The sequence below is a fragment of the Engystomops pustulosus genome, chromosome 6 (genome assembly GCF_040894005.1).
Source record: "Engystomops pustulosus chromosome 6, aEngPut4.maternal, whole genome shotgun sequence".
NCBI lineage: Eukaryota > Metazoa > Chordata > Amphibia > Anura > Leptodactylidae > Engystomops > Engystomops pustulosus.
The window spans coordinates 24,607,514-24,632,697 of record NC_092416.1 but is presented as its reverse complement, the minus strand read 5'-3'; the positions used below and the strand labels follow the sequence as shown (position 1 = coordinate 24,632,697).

Sequence of the window (25,184 nt, the reverse complement as noted above, 5' to 3'; positions counted from 1 at the left end):
CAGTATTATAGTAGTTATATTCCTGTACACAGGGGCAGTATTTTAGTAGTTATATTCTTGTACATAGGGGGCAGTATTATAGTAGTTATATTCTTGTACATAGGGGGCAGTATTATAGTATTTATATTCTTGTACATAGGGGGCAGTATTATAGTAGTTATATTCTGGTACATAGGGGCAGTATTATAGTAGTTATATTCTTGTACATAGGGGGCAGTATTATAGTAGTTATAGTCTTGTACATAGGGGCAGTATTATAGTAGTTATAGTCTTGTACATAGGGGGCAGTATTATAGTAGTTATAGTCTTATACATAGGGGGCAGTATTATAGTACTTATATCCTTGTACATAGGGGGCAGTATTATAGTAGTTATATTCTTGTACATAGGGGGCAGTATTATATTAGTTATAGTCTTGTACATAGGAGGCAGTATTATAGTAGTTATATTCTTGTACATAGGGGGCAGTATTTTAGTAGTTATATTCTTGTACATAGGAGGCAGTATTATAGTAGTTATATTCTTGTACATAGCTGGCAGTATTATAGTAGAGTACTAAAAATCTGTAGTTTCTCTTGTTTTCTTTCTATAGAATATTATTGTTTCCTACATCTTTTCCTTGCCTGTTGGAAATGGTAATTATTACACTCATATTGAGTTTCACAGAAACTATAATGTAGAATATTTCTAATCACAGAGGGACGCGTAATGGTCTCCTCTATGCAGCTTATAAATGGATTATAATTGTTGGTCCCTGGGACATGTTGATATTGTTCCTTCACCAGTGGAAGAATCTTGGCTTTGTGACTATAAAAGTAGTCTTTAGTTTCCTATAAGGAAGTTGCTGATTGGTTGCGGGCCGATGACATCACACGCTTTCTTTTTAGGAGCATCTTAATCTAGGGGTGAAAGAAATGGAGGCTTGAAGGTTATATTCAGATTTATGCGGTAATATCATACGGCTACTGAATCCGGCACAGTGTTTCAGCCTTACTGATGTATTCTCTTGTACTTACCTGCTCAGAGTATTCTCCAGGAGGTACCAAGTGGGCCGGTTGTTCATTTTCCAGGTTGCGGCTGCTTGGGTCACCCCCATAGAAGAGCAGGAGCTGGATCAGATACTCTGTAGAGCAAGTGGGTGGTAAGGCTGCTGCCATGTGTAGAGCAGTATTTCCATGGGCCTGTAGGGGGAAAACATAACATTCAGGCAAAATTGGCGAATAATGGTCATGACCAAAGGAACTGGATGGATCGGGAATATTGAAGTTCAATGCTAGAGATGACCAAAGATTTTGTCCAATGACTATGGGCTTGTCTACAAATGAAACACCACATTATGTGAACTGTTGGTCAACTTTTAAGATCAACTGGATTGCTCTGGGCAGTGGTAAGTTGAAATACTGTCTATGGTTGGGTGGAAAACACAGTAGGATTAGCAACCCAACAGACTTGGTTGGCTAAAATCCAACATGAAGTATAATGAAGAGTTGAGTTTTCCAAAAATGGGGCTTGTCCACTATAAAGTGTAAACTAGAAGTATCATGGCTACTGTAGTTATTGCCACATGTGCTGATGTGACGATTTGGAGGCCCAACCCAAGGTTATGTCTTAGGGTACCCTCAATGATAAACAAATCTTGACCAGGAGGGGTAAAATAGGGGTGGACCCCAAGGGGTGGACAGGGAGGATGGAGATCTTCATTCTGCTCCTCCCTGGTTTCCTGGTCCACTCCACCTCTATGTATGGTCACCCGGTCTCTGGTGCCCCATGCAGTTGTCAGGAAGGTGTTATAGGAAAATCTGCTCCTGCCCATAGATATGATGAAGACCAAGTTGATGATCTAGAATTTGTAATCGAACAACAATCAATCGTTGGAAACAGAAATTAGGATGATAAAATTGTTGTTACTCACCTTCATGTTGATGAGCCCGGGGAGATTGGCATGAGACATCTCTAAGAAAAATTTGACTAGGGGGATGTTCCCAGCTTGCACCGCCAAGTGGAGCACCGTCTTGTTGCTCTTGATTTCCTGCTTGAGGAAGTTCATATTAATTTCTTGTCTGTTTAAATTGGTTTGATGTGTGCTGTGACTAATTTGTAAAATTGATTTGAAGGTTTTTTTCAGGGGAACAAAAAATGTAACTTAACTCCCTCATCTCCAATCCACCAATGCTCTGCTACAGCAGTCTACCTCTTGTGGCACACAGGAAGTGGTTGGAGATGACAATCATTGGTTGAGATTGGTCACTATTCAACCCAGTGACGGCTGAGTGGGAAAAACAGGAAGTTCAGTCATTGAAATGTTTTTGTTCCCCTGGTAAAAATCTTTAGCTTCTAAGATGAGTAATCATGGCAACTGGAGGCCTAACACAGAACCTTAGAGGTTAATATACTGAAAATCTATAGTGTAACATAAGTCTCCAATACCTGACTTATACAGCTGGCCCCCATTTGCAGTAGTAGTTGGACACATTTTAGGCTTTCCTGCTCTCGTTGCTGAGCATTTGGGGTGTGATTTTTACTTTTGAATGCATCATTTTGAGAGATCACAGCGCAATGTAAGGGGGTCAAACCTAGAGGTCAAAAGGGACAGTGTTACAATAGAGAAAAACCGAAACTAATTAAAAAAAAAAGAAGACCTTCTTGAAAGGAGGAAACCTTTACAGGTTGGGGGAGGGTTTAGCAACACCATTCAACCCTAAGTACAAGGGCGATAGGGCAACCAAAGAAGATGCCTCGAATGAGCATTTCCTTGGACATAGGAATATAAAATTATAATAAAATTTACTGTCTAATTCTTACACGACCCCCAAAATAAAAGTTGCCCAACTAACCATCATAATTTCTGGCCTCCACGTAAATGTTCTTCTGATGTTGAAGAGCCTGAAATACCTGAAAGAAATTAATTTGAGGGTGATTACATGGAAACATTTCCATTCACATCTTTACGAGGAGTCCTACAGAATACTTAATAAATGATGGAGTCATCCCTTTTACTGATCTTGGTAAAATGTTTTTGGAAAGATAACAAATATGGTGGACACAACACTTCTTAACGAAGCTGCCACTAAGCTAAATGTACTTTACGTAGGAATATAAGGTTCATAATGAGTGGAAAATATCCATGTCTCGGATCGCGGGCACACCGTGTTTTTCTGTGTGGTGCTGCCCCGTCCCCAGGCCCGCACGCGTCCCCACTCCCTAGGGCGCGCGCACGCCGGCTCTCCAGGATTTAAAGGGCCAGCGTCCTGGTGTTTGGCGCTGGTCATATCTGGCTCTGCTATATAATCCAGCGGCTCAAATCATTCCCCGCCGGATCTTCAGCCATTTCCAGTGAAGTGAAAGCCCTCCTGTGTCTCCAATGTTCCCGTGATTCTGTTCCTGGGCTCCTGTGTCTCCTGTGTTCCCGTGATCCTGTTCCTGATCCGTGTGCCAGTCCGTTCCTGCATTCCTGTTCCGTGTGCCAGCTCCTGTATTCCTGCCGTGAGTTCCAGTGTACCTTCCAGCGCTGTTCTCCCACTGTCATCCTGGGCTCGGACTGTGTTCTGCAATGCTACCTTGGCTGCCACCATGGGCTAATTGCACCTGTGGAGCGACCTGGTGGCACCCCGCCGCAGCAAGACCATCCCGCTTTGCGGCGGGCTCCGGTGAAGACCAGGTGCCACTTAGACTCCGGTCCCAGGTGTCGGCTAGTACCATCTCCCGCGGTGGTCCAGAGGGTCCACAGACCCAGAACAATGACAGGAAGTGGGCACGGCCGGCGAGGGAGTGTCCATGTGTCGGCACACATTCATACGTGCTTATTTCTACGCTAGGTGGGAGCAGCTCCCCACCAAATCAAGAGAATCCTGCTGCGCCACCCCCATTGGCTCTAAAATACCTTTAGTGATTGTTTTGGAGACAGCTTTACCTTGAGGACATTGGACAGTCCATAGGTCCCAGCAACATGTAGAGCAGTTTGCCCTTTCCAGTCTGAAGCATTGACATCTGCACCCAGTGTCAGGAGGTCGTGGACAATCTCAGGTTGGTTGGCAGCCACAGCCACCAGGAGAGGAGACTGGAATGGAAGAGAGATATACATTGTAAGCCAATGACTGAACACATTTCGTGATAACACTAAAGCTGTCCATAGGTTTTACATTATTCCAGGAGGCAGATTAAAAAAGACTGACCTTCCCATTATGCTCCTTAGCATCCAGTTGACCGTACTGTATGAAGCGCTCCGCCGCAGCATATGACTGACAGCGCAGGCCTCTTGCTGCATAGAGGTGAAGGATTCTGGGAACAATGATGAGATTTTCAAAAAATGAGTCAGAAAACATCAGATCTATTATTTGTTCATGAATTAAACTAAGCTACAGAATAGACACTGGTAATGGGAAATGCAACGGCAAAGAATTTCTATTCAGGCTTAGACCGGGAAGATCTGGACGAAACCACAGGACTCGGAAAAACCATTTCACTACTTACGTGTCTCCATCCTCATCCCGTTGCAGAAGTCGATCAGGGCTGATACCATTGACATGAGTCCTGGCTTCTTCCAACTCCAGAGGCATCAGATCAACAATCACAGATCCTGGCATCCTCAAAAAGGTTTCAACTCCAGGAGTGGAACATAACCCTGAATTGTGACCCACCCAGGAAGGATTATGGGTAAAAGTGCCCATAAAGGATCCTGAGGATACAACCTTAGAGAGAAAAACAGATACATAAGTACAAGTAAAATGAACAATCTGAGGGTGGAAGGTCATGTGTGGCCTTAGACTTCTTAAGACATTGGGGCACATTTACTTACCCGGTCCTGTCGCGATCCAGCGGCACGTTCTCCGTCGAGGATTCGGGTCTTCCGGCGATACACTAAGGTAGTGCACCTGATGTCAATCAGATGTCGCTGCTGCGCTGAAGTCCGCCGGAGTTCACCATCCTATGCTGGGTGCCGGTAAGCGCATGTCAAGCGACACATTTTTTAAACAAAATTCTATGTTTTTTCCGAATCCGTTGGGTTTTCCAACGGCCATGCCCCCCGATTTCCGTCGCATGCAACCTGGCGCCGAAATACGATCGTGTGCTCCAAAATCATGGCAGAATTCGGCGCAAATTGGAAAAATTGGGGAAACCCGACGAAAAAGAGCGATTCGGGCCCTTAGTAAGTGACCCCCATTGTTTGAGACTCAACTTCTTTATATTAAACTTGTTACAGCTCCTAGATCCCTAGGGTTCTAGGGATCCCTAATTTATAATTTAAGTAATGAGCTCTAAGGTAATAAGAGCCACAGTTTTGGAAAATCTTTGATACTATATAGTCGATTAAGTTGGCTCTAAAATTCTTGGAGAACCTGGTTTAACAACCAGTGTAATGCTCCTTCAGTGTAAGTAGAACATCTCACCCCTATGTCTGTATCTGGAGCTTGAGGTTCAGTCCTTCCAGCCTCATATCTTCCTTCATGGCCATACATTGGGCTTGGTCTGGAAGGATATAGGTCCTCCACTGGAGTGTAGTTGTAGAGAGGGGCTGGTCTCTGGAATACAATGGAATCATCTTTCTGATGGCTGGATGTGTGTTGGAGGAAAGGCTGATCACTGGCTGCTGCTGCATGGAGAAGGATGACATAGATAAATCTGACCAACAAATTAACCCTTGTGTAAAATAAATCCATGTATTATACTGAGTAATGGGCTCTGAGATGGGTAGGGGAACACAAGACACACCTGGATCTTGCTGAAATTCCACCAGAGACACAGGAATCTAGAAGAGAAATACACAATGTTAAGAAACCAATTAATAGTCCCAGACTACATCCTGCATCACGGTCCCGGTGCCGTACACCGGCCATCTGCTATATACTTCCTTCCTCATTCACAAAACTGTAATGGTGTGTGACACCTGCATCTCTACCCATCTCAAATATATCCATTATCTACCTATGTATCTCATATCTAATGATGTATTCCATATTTATGTATCTCATATCTATCTATCCATATATCTTTATTATATCATGTCTATATATCTCACATCTATATTGTATTTATAGACTGTAATCTCATAGACTGTAAGCTCTTGTGAGCAGGGCCCTCATTCCTATTGTTTCATCTGATTATGTTATATCTCTGTAATGTCTTGTTTTATTTGTATATGTCCCCCATGATCTGTACATTACTGCGGAATATGATGGCCCTATAGAAATAAAGCTTTATTATTAATATTATGTATCTCATAGCCATCTCCATCAACCTCAAATCTATCCAGCGTCTAATAATACATTCCATAATTATCAGCTATCTATGTAATATCTATCTATTCATATATCCATCTCATGTCTATCACTTATCTATGTATCTCTCATATCTATTCATATATCCATCTCATGTCTATTTATATATCTCAAATCTATTTGTATTTTTGCCACATCCGTGTCAAAGTCTTTCTCTGGTAGCAGAAAGCGGGTTTGGGAGCATTGATTTTCCTCTGTGTTATGTAGATGTGGCCAGGTTGCTGCTGTATTAGGATTGATTGAGCCACACCCATGTCCTCTGCAGCCCAGCCCAGTTCAGCAAGGGTTACTAGAGTGAAGAACAGCCATCTGCTGGGGGCTGCATCCAGGAACTCCTTTATAGACCTTCCCAGTTCCGTTACACCTTGATGACCCCTTCTACAAGTCTCCTCATACCTTTTCCCGATTTCTGCTCATTATTAGTGTTCATTCACATGAATGTAATGTGGCCACGTATCTGTTCCCATTGACGTCTATAGCGCCTGGAGAGGGGAGAACAGCGCTCATCCCTCTTCCTATCCACCACGCTGAGGTGTGCCCGCTCAGCCGTAAGCCATTTGTGTGAATGTACCATTACTTTGTTATGCAACCTCTGCTACGTTTACTTGACCTCTTTCCATCAATTTGATATGTGCTTCACCACCATCTTGGTTTTGATTCAGTTCCGTCAAACTCTGCTTGTATGTTTGTATCTGTTGTTTGCCCCTCTGTATATTTGTGTGTACGCCGGTCTGTCTCTGGTTTCCTCTTACCCTTCGCTTCACCATCCAGCAGCTGCCAGACAAAGTCAATTTCCCTATGAAGATGCAACGTCTCTCTCCATCTCTGTTCCTGACAGGTTTGTCCTTATCAGGGCGGTATGTCTGCTGCAAACAGGGCCATAGCCCACAAGGATGCCGCAGGGTGAGTTCGCCATTGCTTACCCAACCTGACAGCCAGCGCCAAGTCTGGTTGCCGTAGCGCTGTTTGCAGGGCAGGTATGTAACAATCGCATCTAATGGTATCAAATGTATCCCATACCTACACTCACCGGCCACTTTATTAGGTACACCATGCTAGTAACGGGTTGGACCCCCTTTTGCCTTCAGAACTGCCTCAATTCTTCGTGGCATAGATTCAACAAGGTGCTGGAAGCTCCTCAGAGATTTTGGTCCATATTGACATGATGGCATCACACAGTTGCCGCAGATTTGTCGGCTGCACATCCATGATGCGAATCTCCCGTTCCACCACATCCCAAAGATGCTCTATTGTTTTGAGATCTGGTGACTGTGGAGGCCATTTGAGTCCAGTGACCTCATTGTCATGTACAAGAAACCAGTCTGAGATGATTCCAGCTTTATGACATGGCGCATTATCCTGCTGAAAGTAGCCATCAGATGTTACAGGGTACATTGTGCTCATAAAGGGATGGACATGGTCAGCAACAATACTCAGGTAGGCTGTGGCGTTGTACCAAGGGGCCCAAAGACACCATGACACCACCACCACCAGCCTGACCCGCTGATACAAGGCAGGATGGATCCATGCTTTCATGTTGTTGACGCCAAATTCTGACCCTACCATCCGAATGTCGCAGCAGAAATTGAGACTCATCAGACCAGGCAACGTTTTTCCAATCTTCTACTGTCCAATTTCGATGAGCTTGTGCAAATTGTAGCCTCAGTTTCCTGTTCTTAGCTGAAAGGAGTGGCACCCGGTGTGGTCTTCTGCTGCTGTAGCCCATCTGCCTCAAAGTTCGACGTACAGAGATGCTCTTCTGCCTACCTTGGTTGTAACGGGTGGCGATTTGAGTCACTGTTGCCTTTCTATCAGCTCGAACCAGTCTGCCCATTCTCCTCTGACCTCTGGCATCAACAAGGCATTTCCGCCCACAGAACTGCCGCTCACTGGATGTTGTTTTCTTTTTCGGACCATTCTCTGTAAACCCTAGAGATGGTTGTGCGTGAAAATCCCAGTAGATCAGCAGTTTCTGAAATACTCAGACCAGCCCTTCTGGCACCAACAACCATGCCACGTTCAAAGGCCACAAATCACCTTTCTTCCCCATACTGATGCTCGGTTTGAACTGCAGGAGATTGTCTTGACCATGTCTACATGCCTAAATGCACTGAGTTACCGCCATGTGATTGGCTGATTAGAAATTAAGTGTTAACGAGCAGTTGGACAGGTGTACCTAATAAAGTGGCCGGTGAGTGTATATAATTAGTATTATTCACTAGTTACCTGGCTGGAGCTGTGCTGTCGTTTCTGTTCGAGAAGCTGTTTAACTGTTTGTGGTGGTGAGCAGTACGGCCTGCAGTCTGTGGAACAACCAGTAGGGGGAAACAGTGAGCAAAGGACCAAAATTACCATATCACAGAAAAAAGGTAAAAAAAAGCAAAAACAAAGCGTGACATGTTTTATTATGTTGCATACCAAGGCAGTGCAGAGTTTCCTATTGTATATCGTATTTTAGGCATATTCTGTATTACACATCACAATGAGCCAACTCCAGATTTACTCCACTAGAATTTATCACTCTTTTACATGTTGAATGCAATAAGTGGTGTTTATAAATTAAATATCTACAAATTTAATCATTGGCATAAAACAATATAAAAAAATTATAAAGGCAATAAAAAATGTAAATAAACCGGTTTAAAAAATCTTATGAATAAATGCAAGAGAAAATGATTTCTTAAGCTGCTGGCGTCTAGTTATTATAAAGCAATAAAGAATAATTGTATTCATGTAAAGAATTCAGAAAAAAAAAGTGAAAGAAATTAGAAATATAAAACAAACATAAAGAAAGTCTTCAATTTTTAAATAAGTTGAACAACATTAGGAAAATATCTGTCATATTTATTATCAAACAAATAAAAGTGTTTTTTTTTAGGAATTCATCACTTTTGTGATGGAGAAATATATCACTGTATTAAGATGTGATAAGCTGTGACATCATCTATTGTCAGTAGTGATGTAATGATGGGTCAGTGCTATCTATATAGAGGTCATTGTATAGGGAGGGGGAGGAGTTAAGCTGTGACATCATCTATTGTCAGTAGTGATGTAATGATGGGTCAGTGTTATCTATATAGAGGTCATTGTACAGGGAGGGGAGGAGATAAGCTGTGACATCATCTATTGTCAGTAGTGATGTAATGATGGGTCAGTGCTATCTATATAGAGGTCATTGTACAGGGAGGGGAGGAGATAAGCTGTGACATCATCTATTGTCAGTAGTGATGTAATGATGGGTCAGTGCTATCTATATAGAGGTCATTGTACAGGGAGGGGGAGGAGATAAGCTGTGACATCATCTATTGTCAGTAGTGATGTAATGATGGGTCAGTGTTATCTATATAGAGGTCATTGTACAGGGAGGGGAGGAGATAAGCTGTGACATCATCTATTGTCAGTAGTGATGTAATGATGGGTCAGTGCTATCTATATAGAGGTCATTGTACAGGGAGGGGGAGGAGATAAGCTGTGACATCATCTATTGTCAGTAGTGATGTAATGATGGGTCAGTGTTATCTATATAGAGGTCATTGTACAGGGAGGGGGAGGTGATAAGCTGTGACATCATCTATTGTCAGTAGTGATGTAATGATGGGTCAGTGTTATCTATATAGAGATCATTGTATAGGGAGGGGGAGGAGTTAAGCTGTGACATCATCTTTTGTCAGTAGTGATGTAATGATGGATCAGTGTTATCTATATAGAGGTCATTGTACAGGGAGGGGGAGGAGATAAGCTGTGACATCATCTATTGTCAGTAGTGATGTAATGATGGGTCAGTGTTATCTATATAGAGGTCATTGTACAGGGAGGGGGAGGAGATAAGCTGTGACATCATCTATTGTCAGTAGTGATGTAATGATGGGTCAGTGTTATATATATAGAGGTCATTGTACAGGGAGGGGAGGAGATAAGCTGTGACATCATCTATTGTCAGTAGTGATGTAATGATGGGTCAGTGTTATCTATATAGAGGACATTGTACAGGGAGAAGGAGGAGATAAGCTGTGACATCATCTATTGTCAATAGTGATGTAATGATGGGTCAGTGTTATCTATATAGAGGTCATTGTGCAGGGAGGGGGAGGGGATAAGCTGTGACATCATCTATTGTCAGTAGTGATGTAATGATGGGTCAGTGTTATCTATATAGAGGTCATTGTACAGGAGGAGGAGGAGATAAGCTGTGACATCATCTATTGTCAGTAGTGATGTAATGATGGGTCAGTGTTATCTATATAGAGGTCATTGTACAGGGAGGGGGAGGAGATAAAACTTAGAATCTTCTTTGAACACATTTTAATTCCAGTCATTATTTCTGATATTTCTTCTTTACTTATCTCCTACATCTTGTATTAGGAGAAAAATATACAGCACAAAAAATGTCAAAGAATTTAAAGAAATGTGAATATAATCAACAAAAGTAACTTTAAACAATGTTTATAAAACAATATAATACTCAATATGAATAAAACAATCTAAAACATAACAAGATTTAATAATAAAGAAAACATAAAAACCCTTGTACAATGTCAGTAGAAATAACAAAAATCCCAACATGAAAACTTTCATAAAATTAACACAATAAAAAAATAATAAAAAGGTAACACGAATACTACATTACTAATAAGAGTAATAATACTGTGATGGAGATATCATAAAGAGATAACAATAAAACTTTCGGATCCCCGGTGACCTCCCCCCTTGATCAGAATGTCTGCGATTAGTCATAAAAAGACACAAAAGTGAAAAGTGAAAAACTAATAAAGATTATACTGATCGTCATCCAATCTACAACCGGGGATTCCCCAACACAACAAAAAAAAACACATAGTAAAAAAATTAAAGTTGCCTTCCATTACCCCGCCCCCACTACTTAATGGAAATCACATGATCAGAAAGGTAATTTACATGGGGGATCGGTGAGTTTTTCATGATCACATTTTGTAAAGTCCGGTGGCCTGTGGCTGCCGGTAACAACCGTGATGGAGTCTACCAAATAAATGAGTCATCGTCCGAGGTCACAGAGGACGGACCAGGGGAGAATTCAGTGACTCCATGATTGGACAGTACTTAGAGGCGAGTACAGGAAGCTGACACTTACAGTAATACAGAGACATATAGTCACCACACGTGGAGTGTATACTAGGAGTGAGGCTGTCATGTGATCGATTACATCACATGTCGCCTGCGGGTGTACGGAGAGGGCTCATTGCAGCAAACACCCACCAGTGACACCCGCGGTCTGTGCTAGCACTAATCGTGGGTGTTAACCATGTAAATGCCTCCAGCAAAGCAGCTGGAGGCATTTAAATCTTGGTGGTGGGTGGGCATCACCATCTTGAATTCGATCGCCGCCCCCTGTGACGCAATCAGGGGGGGGGGCAATCAGTTGCCATGACAGCCTCGGGTCTTTAATTTTATTTGAACATTGTAATAAATGAGGAGGAAAATCCCCATATACGGCCATACTATAGTATAGCAGTATATGGTAGGATCAATCAGACAACCTAGGGTTAAAGTACCCTAGGGGGTCTGAAAAATAGTAAAATAATAAATAAAAAAAACCTAAAAAAATTATATTAAAAAAAAAATATTCTAACCACCCCTCTTTCCCTAGAACTGATATAAATAAACAGTAAAAATCATAAACGTCTTAGGTATTGCCTCGTCCAAACATGTCCGATCTCCTAAAAATTCCCCCGTGATGGCAGATAGCGCTCAAAGTCAAAAATGCCACTTTTTTGCCATTTAGAAAAATATAAAAAAATCAATAAAAAGTGATCAAAAGGCCGTACCGTGCTAAGAATGCTAGAACCTAACACGTCATCAAAAGTCACAAAGTCACAGCTCTGTACACTGAGGTATGAAAAAGTTATCAGCGCCAGAAGATGGCAAAATGAGGAATTTTTTTTTTTTGTACGGGAGGTTTTAATTTTTGGAAATGTATGAAAACATTCTAAAACCTATACAAATTTGGTATAAATTTGAATATTAGCAGACGGTCCCTAAGTACTAGTTCCATACAGCAGCATGTCCTAGCAGTGAGACCTGTCAGTCAAAAACAAGGAGGCGGAGCAATGCAAGTAACATTTAGCATGCAGGACTCCATTAAAATCACTGGACTCACCTCAGGTGAGTTGTATATAAGTTTACAAACTGATTTTTTTAACATTGCAGTCATGGAAAGGAAACATTTATGGGTAAGGAAAATGATTCTTAATCATAGTTTTTGTGCAGAATTTATTTTGGGTGGGTTAATTTAAATGGCAGGTTCCCTGTAAGTCACCTGTAAGATGGGTTATTGTTGTTACCTAGTTCCCATTAAGTTAGGATATTAAGTTTCATTCAGGGGTGGGATCCATCTCCCTGTCTCGGGTGAGCCGGTTGTTAGAATTAAGCCCGGCTCGCTGAGTCAGGGTGAAGCAATACAGAGAGCTGGCTACTTATTGCAGCAGCTTGTTGAAACTTTTAGCTCCCTGTTCTGCTGCTCACCATCTCACAGGCTTTTAGCCTGCAACCTGTGAGATGCAGCCATCTGCATTGGGTCAAAGGCTGTTGAGGCCTATTGCGAGACCAGACCCGGCGCATGTGATTGTCTGATGTCATTATGTATCGCCTGCGCCTCAGCTCCTGCATCAAAAAGAAGAGTGCACTGAGCGAAAACAGAAGATGGTTCAAAAAGGAATGAGGTATAATACTTTTAAAAAATGTTTTACTTTTGGCTACTGTGTGTCAGGCACTGTAACTATTGGTTACTAGCAGCAGGCACTATGACTATTGGCTACTGAGACCAAGCACTATGACTATTGGCTACTGAGGCCAGGCACTGTAACTATTGGTTACTAGCAGGAGGCACTGTGACTATTGGCTACTGAGACCAGGCACTGTGACTATTGCCACTGTGGCACAGGAACTATGATTATTGACCACTGGGGCAGGCACTGTGACTATTGGCACTTTAGCACAGTAAGCGCTGGTATTACCCAAGAGCTCACAATTCTCCACTAAATACTCAATATTTATACAGTGAGCTAGGTTCTGTTTTATGTACCTAGCTGGGTTCTGGTTCTATATTTATATACTGAGCAGAGTTCTAGTGTTATATTTATGTGCTGAGATTGGTTTTGGCGCGGTATATTTTTTTTACCGATCTTGTTTCTGGTGCTGTATTTATGTTCAGAACTTGGTTCTGGGGCTGTGTTTATGGTAACATTTTGGTTCTGTTGCTTTATGTATGCAACAATCATAGAAACTCCGGGGATACAGATACTGTGAGGAGAATGGGTTTTGTTTCTCCCTGCGCTGTCGCTCGTGGTGACTCTCTGGTGGCAGCAGATCTGTGTGGGCGACCACAGCTGTCACTGGAGCGCAGAGAGGAATCCCCAGCCCTGACTCAATGAGTGGGAAATCCTGCAACCATCAGACCAAGTGCTGTGACTCAGTGACTCCTCACATGCACAAGGTCATAGGTGAGCACTATACAGAACACCTGTACGAGCATCCAGTGTATCCATCTCTTATCTATCTCATATCTATCTATTATCTTTCCAGTGTATCCATCATCTCTCTATATATCTATCTATCTCCTATCTATCTATCTATCTATCTCATATCTATCTATCTATCTATCTATCTCATATATCTATCTATCTCATATATCTATCTATCTCATATATCTATCTCATATCTATCTATCTCATATCTATCTCATATCTATCTATCTATCTATCTCATATCTATCTATCTCATATCTATCTATCTCATATCTATCTCATATCTATCTCATATCTATCTATCTCATATCTATCTATCTATCTATCTATCTATCTATCTATCTATCTATCTATCTATCTATCTATCTCATATCTATCTATCTATCTCATATCTATCTATCTCATATCTATCTCATATCTATCTATCTATCTCATATCTATCTATCTATCTATCTATCTCATATCTATCTCATATCTATCTATCTCATATCTATCTATCTATCTATCTATCTCATATCTATCTCATATGTATCTATCTCATATCTATCTATCTATCTATCTCATATCTATCTCATATCTATCTATCTCATATCTATCTATCTATCTATCTATCTATCTCATATCTATCTATCTCATATCTATCACATATCTATTCATCTATCTACACATTCCTCAAGAACTGTATCCATCTCCTATCTATGTAGATAGGAGCCATAATAACCCTTATAAATGTGGCGCACGGCAATAAAAGTCTGTGGGGGACATTAATCATAGTCTGTTAGACTGTTTTGAACGTTTTTTAGTGCAAAAATCTGGCGCATCTCGTTAATGTGGTGCATTTTTGTGCGCCATTTTCTGGCGCACGGCAAAGTCTGGCACTTAGTGGTTCTGAGTCCCTGCGCCTTATCTGACATAGTGAGTGCGTCCTATACAGATGTTTGCACCGGATCTATCACTAATTTGTGCCTAAAAAGGTGCAAAATAGGCGCAAAAATGCACCTACACTGAGCAGGTGCACTTCCAAAAAAAAAAAAAAAATCACTTTTCATTAGTAAAAACATAAATTTTAGGTTCCCAAATGACAAATCACCTCTATGCAACATGGAAAATACTTCGGAGCAGTTTTAAAATGTAAAATTTCTCCAGTAACGACATCATCATTATAGGACCTGGTGCAGAACTGTTTGTAGGCACAGCTGCCCCCCAGATATACCATGAGACTGAAGCATCTACATATATCCGGAACGGTGGGAGGACGCGGGAAACATCGCAGGAAACCCCCCTCCTATCTTATTCATTTGTACCCACTATATACCTATTGGGCCACATTTACCTTAGGACTGGTGTAATCTGCCATTTTTTCTCCTCCTTTATTGCTAGGATGATTTCCCATAGACAATTTGTGACTTTTGCACCATTTTTGGTGCGATTTATAAAATAGACACTATGTTTGTGCCATCCAATGTCATAGTATTGCCTACGCCCGGTTCCCCTCCCACTGGTGGAAATTTGCTAATTTTTTTGTGACTTTTTATGCATAAATCGCTGTGTTCACATCTGGAACCAGGAGAATATAAAAAGCAAATTAGGTGAAAAACCTGGATGTGCAGTATGTGGCAAACTTCTCAGTTCGCATTAAAAAGTCTCAAATAAATGTGCAATTCAAAAATATCGCTAACATTAGAAATAGGTGGAAAAAAATGCACAAAAACTGATATACCCCCATCATTTTGTAATGTATTTTGTAATATATAATGGGGGTCATTTACTAAGGGGCCGATTCGCGGTTTCCCGACGCGTTACCCGAATATTTCCGATTTGCGCTGATTTCCCCTGAATTGCCCCGGGATTTTGGCGCACGCAATTGGATTTTGGTGCATCGGTGCTGGCATGCACACGACGGAAATCGGGGGGGGGGGGGGGGGTGTGGCCGAAAGAAAACCCGACGGATTCGGAAAAACCACCGCATTTAAAAAACAAAAAGTGTCACGGAGCTTGCACTTACCTTCACTCAGCCCGGCTCGGTGAACTCCAGTGCGTTCCGATGCTTTTCAGCGCAGCAGCGCCACCTGGTGGACGTCGGAGGAATTACCTTAGTGAATCCCGGCTGGAACCGAATCCACCGCAGAGAACGTGCCGCTGGATCGCGAATGGACCGGGTAAGTAAATCTGCCCCAATGTCTTACAATAAGCTATAATGTATATGTTGTACTATATCATATAATATAACAGTCTCAGGTAATATTCACCAATATAATTCTCTTATTGTGCACTGATAATCCCAAAATCAATGGATCATGACCACAACTTTCTCTTTAACCCCTATAATAAATTTAATAACTATTATAATGTTTTAAACTATTAACTATTAAAAACTATTATAATAATTGAACTATTCGTTTAATATTCGTAAAATATGAATATTTTATTATATATTTACATTTTTATTCTATTTGTGGTTAGATTTTTTGTATCTTTTGTCATCTTATACTATAGAGTGTGGGTGACGTCAGTCTGCGGTGTCCTGGTGCTTCTTACCTCTAGAGGTGGAGGCCGGGGGCGAACTCATTGCCTCCCCTCCTCGGGCGTCTTGTCTGTGCGGCTCCAGCGCAGCTTCCTTCTCTCGCTGTCAGTGTGAATGTTACAGAAAGTTGTCAAATCTGTCACTAATAAAGAGGAACTCACCAGGCCCGGCCCCCAGGAGGAAGACTCGGAAAAAAAAGAGAGTGAGCAACGCAGACAAGATGAAGAGATAACAGGGTTGTCAGATACAGAGGAACCGACAAGGGAAAGTAACCAAGTGGAAGAAGAAAAACTGAAGTGGTTAAATATGCATCATGGTGCAACCTCACCACAGGATCACCAGAATAGATCATCTCATATACTATAGATCCTATCTCTTATATAAGGAATTCATCATCCACTGATGATGTACTGTGTATCCCAAATACTACAATTACTATAATACTATCATAATACTGCCCCCTATGTACAGGAATATAACTACTATAATACTGCCTCCTATGTACAAGAATATAACTACTATAATACTGCCCCTATGTACAGGAATATAACTACTATAATACTGCCCCCTATGTACAAGAATATAACTACTATAATACTGCCTCCTATGTACAAGAATATAACTACTATAATACTGCCCCTATGTACAGGAATATAACTACTATAATACTGCCCCCTATGTACAGGAATATAACTACTATAATACTGCCCCCTATGTACAGGAATATAACTACTATAATACTGCCCCTTATGTACAAGAATATAACTAATATAATACTGCCCCCTATGTACAGGAATATAACTACTATAATACTGCCCCTATGTACAGGAATATAACTACTATAATACTGCTCCCTATGTACAAGAATATAACTACTATAATACTGCCCCTATGTACAAAACTATAACTACTATAATACTGCCCCCTATGTACAAGAATATAACTACTATAATACTGCCCCCTATGTACAAGAATATAACTACTATAATACTGCCCCCTATGTACTAGAATATAACTACTATAATACTGCTCCCTATGTACAAGAATATAACTACTATAATACTGCCCCCTATGTACAAGAATATAACTACTATAATACTGCCCCCTATGTACAAGAATATAACTAGTATAATACTGCCCCCTATGTACAAGAATATAACTAGTATAATACTGCCCCTATGTACAGGAATATAACTACTATAATACTGCCCCCTATGTACAGGAATATAACTACTATAATACTGCCCCCTATGTACAAGAATATAACTACTATAATACTGCCCCTATGTACAAGAATATAACTACTATAATACTGCCCCTATGTACAAAACTATAACTACTATAATACTGCCCCCTATGTACAAGAATATAACTACTATAATACTGCCCCCTATGTACAAGAATATAACTACTATAATACTGCCCCCTATGTACAAGAATATAACTACTATAATACTGCCCCCTATGTACAAGAATATAACTAGTATAATACTGCCCCCTATGTACAAGAATATAACTAGTATAATACTGCCCCTATGTACAGGAATATAACTACTATAATACTGCCCCCTATGTACAGGAATATAACTACTATAATACTGCCCCCTATGTACAAGAATATAACTACTATAATACTGCCCCTATGTACAAGAATATAACTACTATAATACTGCCCCTATGTACAAAACTATAACTACTATAATACTGCCCCCTATGTACAAGAATATAACTACTATAATACTGCCCCCTATGTACAAGAATATAACTACTATAATACTGCCCCCTATGTACAAGAATATAACTACTATAATACTGCCCCCTATGTACAAGAATATAACTACTATAATACTGCCCCCTATGTACAAGAATATAACTACTATAATACTGCCTCCTAGAGGTGAGGTTGTGTGTGGTGAGAGCTCTTGACCCTCCTCATGTCTGGAGCAAGCCCAGGGCGGGGCCACCCTGGGTGGGGAGATTCCCCAAGCAAGGCCCAGGCTTCCAGGCCTAAACCAGGTGAAAACTCAAAGACAACTCTAAAGATGGATGCAAATACAAAAGTTCTCAGTAAGCAAGAGAATCAACTGAATTGCAGTAATGTGGAGAATGTTGAAGTGAAGAAAGTGAGTGCAGCAAGCAGAGAAGAAAGTTTCTCACCAGCCCAGCATGGAGGAGCACAGGTGAAGCAGATTGTCAGACCAGCAGCAGGTGCACAGCCCCCCACTCCTGCACCCAGACAGAGGAGAACGTCCATAGAGAAACAAACCCTGCAAGAAAACCTCCAGCAGAGGGATGTGGTGACCAGCATGGCCGCTCCAGGCCGCACCAGATCTGCTGTGAAGCCACAACATGTCCCTGCAAAGGCCGGTGCAAGCAGCAAGCCTGGAGATGTGACACACAAGGAGACAGGTGGATGCACTCAGCCTGGAGGACTACAGCGACCAGCACGGCAGGTGAAGGAGACAGGTGGATGCACTCAGCCTGGAGGACTACAGAGACCAGCACGGCAGGTGAAGGATACCGCACGAGCGCCTGAGCTGCAGTTGGCGGAGGAGATCCCGGCACTGGTAAGGAGGATGGGGGAGCTAAGTCACCACAAACAAATGCTGCAAATGCAAATAGACTGCATGTACTCACTAAAAACTGCGCACCCTGAGAGTAGCACCCTGTATGACTCTAAGCTGCACTCACTGAGCAAAGAGCTGGCGGTGGTGGTGGGAGAGATGGACTGTGTCCTGGAGAAGGAAAAAACAAAAGGTTTTTTGGAGCTATGTGCGGGTGCGCTATTAACCAAATTTAGGAGATAAAGAATTGGAGAAGATGGGGCCGCTGTCTGAGTCCTATAGGAACAAGGAACGCTTTGCCAGACAGAACATTACATCTATGTCCAGACCCTCTGATGCTGCGTCAGTGTCCACCGTGTCCCCTGATGAGAGAGGAACACGTCCCATACTGCAGGCCCCAAGCTTTGTGTTTCATGAGGACGAGAAGGTAAAACAGCAGCTGCCAAGGTCTGCAGCCATCCCTCAGCAGGAGCATGCACAGGCACCACAAGTCCCAGGAGGCACTACACCGCAGCAGGAGCAGGCACAGACACCACAAGTCCCAGGAGGCACTACACCGCAGCAGGACAGTAGACATGCACCTATGATGTTCCTGAGGGGTTGGGGGATGGAGGGGACCCTCAATCTGTATGGGATGTGCAGTCACCTGAGGATAGCATAGAGGTGGATGGGGGAAAGGGGATTGTACAGGACAATGTAAGTGACTTCCCCCCTATAACATCGAGCCCCCCCAGTTGAGTCGGGTCCCTCTAGATCAGACCCTCCCCCCAATACCCGGAGTGAACCCCGTCATGAACCTCCCAGAAATGCCTGGAGCCGCGGCGCTCCCTCCTTCACCTCCGGCGCACAATACTCAGGGCAGGCATTTAAGAGGAGGAACGTGGTGCGCTTTAAAAACAGAGGCGCAAAGGAAGATCTCCCAGATAGGAGGTTTGTGGTGCGGGATCTCCTGTGCCGCCAGATGGGGTTCATGCCTGATGATATCCTGGCGGTCATCAACCTTCCAGACAGACAGGGCTATGATGTCAGCTTTAAGCTTATGTCCAGTCTGGACAGGTTCTGGGACAAACTCCCCCGGTTCAGGGACACTGATGGTTGGAGCAAGTTCGTGTTTGTCCCCATATCCAGGCCAGGTACCATGGTGGTCAATATAATATTCTGGAACGAGTCAGTTCCCCCTCAGGATGTTCTAGTATGGCTCAGGCGCCATTGTGATCTTGTGTCAGACCTCACTAAGAACAGAGACGCCGACGGCATCTGGACTGGAGGGTGGAAGGTTCTGGTAAAACTGAGGCAGTACAATAATATCACCCTGCACCTCCCCAACTCCTTCTTTATAGGGAGAGAGAAAGGCGTCTGCTTCTATCCCGGGCAACCAAGAAAGTGCTTCAAGTGCGGTAAGATCGGGCACGTGGCCAATATATGTACAGTGCTGAAGTGTAACCTTTGTGGGGAGGTCGGTCATCTCAGTGCCACCTGTGAGAGGGTGAAATGTAATCTGTGCGGTGAGATGGGCCACCCGCACAAGGATTGCCCAGAGGCCTGGCATAACATAGCCAGGGACTTCTCAGATGATGAGATGGTGCAGGAGGCAGACGCCTTAGAGGAGGAGGCCTTGGTGTCAGGGCAAATTTTGACCAGGCGGGAGGTACAGGGGTCAGGTGATGCTGTACCAGCACCTCAGATGTCGGATGGTGCTCAGGGGAGTTTGGGGGTGGTAATTCAGGAGCAGCCTCAGGCAGCCACCTATGTAGCTACTGGTGAATATGAGGAGGTAAAAAAAAACAAGAGAAAGAAAAAAGATAAATCCTCCCATAAACCAGAGGAAGAGTGCAACTTAGGTCCAAAAACCAGGAAAAAGTCCAGTGGTGATGCCGGGGTCATGGTCCTTTCTAACAGATATGATGTTCTGTCTGAGTCAGAAGGTGATTATGAGCGCGAGTTACAGCGCATTGATAATGAGTGTGAGGTGGACACAGGAGACCCCCCAACTAAGAAGAAGCCCCCTCCTGTAGAGTCTGCTGAGGAGTCGGACATGGAGACTGGTGGTGTACAGGGAGACTCTGACTCTGACATATGATGATGGGGGTCGCTGCTCTGCTCTTTATCATTGTAATGGCTGGGTTCTCTCTAAAAGTTGCTTCTAGCAACGTCAACAGCATTAAAGTAAGAAGGACCAGACACGCAGTATATGACCACCTAAGATATTTGGGCGCTGATGTCATCTTCCTGCAGGAGACCCGTCTGACCATCTTAGGGCATCTCCGTGAGGCTGAGCGTGAGTGGCGGTCTGGTCCTTCTTACTGGTCACTGGCTGTGGAGCCGTACACCGGGGTCGCCATACTGTTTAACACCACAGACGTGACGGTGCACAGGCTGACGGAGGTCGCTATGGGGAGGTGCCTAGTGCTAGAGGTGACCATCCATGGTAGGCGGCTCCGGCTGATCAACATCTATGGCCCACAGACAGTGACAGAGAGAATCCAGCTGTTCAACGAGGTAAAACAATATCTTTTTACCTCGATCCCTGTAGTATTGGCGGGCGACTTTAATGTTACCATGACATCGGGTGACAGGTCCTCGGGCAGAGCAGTGGTCAGAGACTCCAAAGTACTACAGAACATCGTATCACAGGCCCATTTATGTGATGTGTTCACCCTGGATGGGAGGAAACCTAAATACACCTACACATGTGCTGACAGGAACAGTAGGATTGACATGGCATTTGTAAGTCCTTCAGAGAATATAAGTGGGATGAGCGAGAGAGTCATCCCATATTCTGACCATCTTGTCTTATTGTTTCACCTAGGAGCCACTAACCGCTCGGACATTGGTCGGGGGTTATGGAGGCTTAATTCCAGCATTCTGGATGATGTCTATGTCCAGAATTGTATCCACTCCCTTTTTCAGGACCAGCTCCAGAGAGTAGACTTTTATGACAACATATGTGACTGGTGGGAGAACGTCAAGGAGGAGATCAGGTCCCTCTTGAAGAGACTGTCAGTGAAGAAGGGTAAGAGTAAGTACAGCCAGTATCTCAAGCTGCGGAGAGAATTGGAGTCACTGTATTCGGCGGGTGGGGATGACAAACAAAAGATTGACCGACTGAAGTCTGAAATAAAGCAGTATCAGTACAGCCGCTACACGTCCCTGGTAATAGAAAGAGATTACGGAAAACTGGGCGTTCCTGATCCGTATGAAAATTGCCGGGAACGTGTGGCCAAGAAATCGATCACAGGTCTCACTGACTCCCAGGGAGTTTTACAGGAATCTCGGGAGGGTATCCTGGGGGTGGTGAGATCCTACTATGCTGAGTTATTTCAGAAGAAGGTTTTGCATAAAGAGAAAATGGCTCAATTCTTGGAGGCAACTCCAGGCCCTGACACTAAAGATTTCGACTTTTCTCCTTTGACAGCAGGAATAACAGAGGAGGAGGTTAAAGAGGCCATTGATAAGTTACATCTGAAGAAGGCACCAGGTCCTGATAGTATAACAGCTGAATTTTATAAGAAATTTAGAGAGCTCTTAGCCCCGATCCTTGTGGATGTGTTTACTAACTGTTTAGAAAATCACCTGATGCCTCCATCCATGAGAGTGTCCTCCCTTATTCTGCTGTCCAAAGGTAAGGAAGAACTGGAGGCCGATCGCCCTCTTGAATGTCGACAGGAAAATTCTGGCAAAAATTCTACTTTCTAGATTAGTCTGTTTGTCCCCGGCACTGTTGGCAGGCTCTCAGTACGGCACAGTAAAAGGGCGGAACATCTCTGGAGCAGTCATCTCGATAAGGGAGATGTTTGAGAGATGTAAAGCTCTGAGGTGTGGGAGATATGTTGTAGGTCTGGACCAGGCTAAAGCCTTTGACAGGGTTGATCACGATTATCTATGGGCAACTTTGTCAAAGTACGGTATTCCGGGACAATTTTTGGATTGGCCTAGAACTTTGTATAGAGAGGCTGAGAGCTTTCCTCTGATCAATGGTTGGCAGGGGGATATTTTGGGGTAGAGGCCGGGGTGAGACAGGGCTGCCCCCTGAGTCCACTGCTGTATGTGTTTACTATCGACCCGTTCCTGAGATCACTGCAGCGGTGTGATTTTCAGGGGGTGCCGGTCCCCCGTTGCTTGCCCCTGGATGTTGTTGCCTACGCAGATGATGTGACTGTGGTGATATCTGAGCCTCATGAGGTGGAGATGTTATCTGCAGCCATCAGAAGTTACTCCGAGGCCTCCGGGTCTCTGGTCAACCTTGAGAAGAGTCAAGCTTTCTGGACATTGGATACTGCTCCTGGCTTTGATCTGCCACAGTTCGCCAAGGCCTCCACCCATATTAAGATTCTTGGGGTTAAATTTGGGAGGGAAGACAATTCCACACTAAATTGGGAAAAGAAGTTGGAAACCGGAAATGTAAAGATTCAGCGATGGAAGAACTGGAGGCTGACCTATAGAGAAAGGGTTACTCTGATGAAGACTTACCTGGTCCCTGTCTTCCTCTACGTCTCTGTCGTCTTTCCATTGCCAGAATCTTTCTCCGCTAGGCTCTTTAGCCTGTTCTTCCAGCTTTTATGGGGGAACAGGTTGAACCCAGTAAAAAGAGGGATCACCTACCTGCAGAGTAGAGAGGGTGGGCTGGATATGTTAAATCCAAGGGTTTTCTTTGACTCCATGTTCCTGAAAGTAAATTTTGGAAGCCTGGAAATAATGGTCTCCTGTTGGTAAGTAGTGTCAGGGACTGGATATTGCCTTTTGCAGAATCTTGGATGCGAGGCGGCAGTCTCAAGAGGGGCCGATGGACTCCTGGCCTCCTCCCCCAGTATCTGGTGTATGGTCTCAGGTGTTTAAGGAAATGGGGGATAGAAAAGTCTTTCATAGAAACTAAGACCAGGAAAGATCTGTACTCCAGAGTCTGCAGGACCTTCTATTGCTTACAGCTGGCACTTCCACACTGTCCAACCACCACCCTACAGGACAGTCTGAGGTTCTTGAATGGTTGGAGGCTTCCCCATAAGTTCGGTGACATCGCCTGGCTGTCATTACAGGGGAAGCTCTTTGTCAGGGGAAATCTAAAGTTCCTGAGTGTGACTGATCGTATGTGTCCCCTCGGGTGTCAGCAGGAGGAGACTATGGTCCATTTTATCTCTCAGTGCTGAGGTGGTCGTAACATCTGGCGTGAAATATCCACCAAGTTAAGAATCCCATCACTGCAGTCCCTCAGGTACCCAGAGATCCTCTATGGCGTGACACCTACTGTAAGTAACATCAACCAGGAGACCATGTACATAGTGATCCAGGTCATCAAGTACTATCACTGGCACATGAGAACCAGAGTGTCCATCCATAGCGAGCCATTCCACCATCATAAAGCCATAAGCCTCATCATGTCAGAGCTCAGGTGGATCCAGTCACTAGAGGTCAGGAAAAAGGGGGAGAATATAAGAGTCTGGAGGAACATCCATCTAGAATGAAATATGTCCGATTATATAATGTGGATGCATTTGTTTTCTTATGTTTTCTTTGTTTCCCTTTTACACAAAATGGTCTCTTAAGTTACATTTAATATAAATTTTATTTTTTATGAACATATATGATTTATATTGAATGTTCTATGATTTATATTGATGGAAAAAGTATTTCTGTATTTATGTTTGTTTTATACTTATAAAAATTGCCCCCTATGTACAGGAATATATCTGCTATAATACTGACCCATATGTACAAGAATATAACTACTATAATACTGCCCCCTATGTACAAGAATATAACTACTATAATACTGCCCCCTATGTACAAGAATATAACTACTATAATACTGCCCCTATGTACAGGAATATAACTACTATAATACTGCCCCTATGTACAAGAATATAACTACTATAATACTGCCCCTATGTACAGGAATATAACTACTATAATACCACCCCCTATGTACAAGAATATATCTACTATAATACTGCCCCTATGTACAAGAATATAACTACTATAATACTGCTTCCTATGTACAAGAATATAACTTATATAATACTGTCCCCTATGTACAGGAATATAACTACTATAATACTGCCCCCTATGTACAAGAATATAACTACTATAATACTGCTCGCTATATACAAGAATATAACTACTATAATACTGCCCCTATGTACAGGAATATAACTACTATAATACAGCGCCTATGAACAATAATATAACTACTATAATACTGCCCCCTATGTACAAGAATATAACTACTATAATACTGCCCCCTATGTACAAGAATATAACTACTATAATACTGCCCCCTATGTACAGGAAAATAAATACTATAATAGTGCCCCCTATGTACAGGAAT

General features: G+C 42.9%; 2 protein-coding genes across 2 annotated transcripts in view; one reads left to right on the top strand and one right to left on the bottom strand.

Moving 5' to 3' along the window:
- Nucleotides 1-506: 506 nt before the first annotated feature.
- NFKBID (NFKB inhibitor delta) lies at nucleotides 507-5,547 on the bottom strand. The gene is made up of 9 exons (XM_072155121.1): nucleotides 5,388-5,547; nucleotides 4,471-4,688; nucleotides 4,173-4,278; nucleotides 3,911-4,057; nucleotides 2,835-2,892; nucleotides 2,428-2,573; nucleotides 1,913-2,029; nucleotides 1,017-1,181; nucleotides 507-899 (listed from the first exon to the last, which is right to left on the bottom strand). The coding sequence occupies exons 1-9, from the start codon at nucleotides 5,454-5,456 to the stop codon at nucleotides 831-833; spliced, it is 1,095 nt and encodes a 364-aa protein (XP_072011222.1). The 5' UTR covers nucleotides 5,457-5,547; the 3' UTR covers nucleotides 507-830.
- Nucleotides 5,548-8,553: 3,006 nt separating this feature from the next.
- HCST (hematopoietic cell signal transducer) overlaps nucleotides 8,554-25,184 on the top strand; it is a 97,993-nt gene continuing 81,362 nt past the window's right edge. The window contains exon 1 of the mRNA XM_072155122.1: nucleotides 8,554-8,644. The gene's annotated coding sequence lies outside the window, so the exon portion shown is untranslated. The remainder of the gene's footprint in view (nucleotides 8,645-25,184) is intronic.